The sequence below is a fragment of the Fulmarus glacialis genome, unplaced genomic scaffold (genome assembly GCF_000690835.1).
Source record: "Fulmarus glacialis isolate BGI_N327 unplaced genomic scaffold, ASM69083v1 scaffold30377, whole genome shotgun sequence".
Taxonomy (NCBI): Eukaryota; Metazoa; Chordata; class Aves; order Procellariiformes; family Procellariidae; genus Fulmarus; species Fulmarus glacialis.
This window is the reverse complement of record NW_009221769.1, coordinates 1-404: the sequence shown is the minus strand read 5'-3', so window position 1 is coordinate 404 and position 404 is coordinate 1. Positions and strand designations below refer to the sequence as shown.

At 62.4% G+C, this 404-nt stretch overlaps 1 protein-coding gene across 1 annotated transcript in view; it reads right to left on the bottom strand.

The window, feature by feature from the left end:
• The window catches only part of GMPPA (GDP-mannose pyrophosphorylase A), a gene marked incomplete at its 5' end in the record, with an annotated part of 2,759 nt that extends 2,501 nt beyond the window's left edge, over window positions 1-258 (bottom strand). Inside the window, one exon of the mRNA XM_009581232.1 lies at window positions 66-258. Within this exon, the coding sequence (XP_009579527.1) occupies window positions 66-258 (193 nt within the window). The remainder of the gene's footprint in view (window positions 1-65) is intronic.
• Window positions 259-404: the final 146 nt, after the last annotated feature.

Sequence of the window (404 nt, the reverse complement as noted above, 5' to 3'; positions counted from 1 at the left end):
CTGGCTTCTAGACGAGCCCACGGCAGAGCACCGCTGCTGCTCTGCTCCCCAGCACTGCCACTTACTGTGGTACCCAGAATGACAAAGCTGTGCGCGTCCCCGTGCCGCTGCCGGAACTCCAGCATCTCCTGCAAGGGGAACTCTGAGCACACGTCTGCGTTGAGGACAAAGAAGGCCTCAGCACCACCCGACAGGATCTGGTCTCGGAAGTGATAGATGCCACCACCCGTGCCCAGTGCCGCATACTCCTGGAGATACCTGCAAGCCAAGCAGGGAAAAGCGAGGGCTTAGGGAAGCGGGGGTCTGGTGGCACCGCCTGGCAGCAGGGCAGGGAAGGGCTGGCAGGGGCTGGAGAGACATAATCCTGCCATGCAGCAACGGGGCTCGCGTGGCTGTTGGCATAG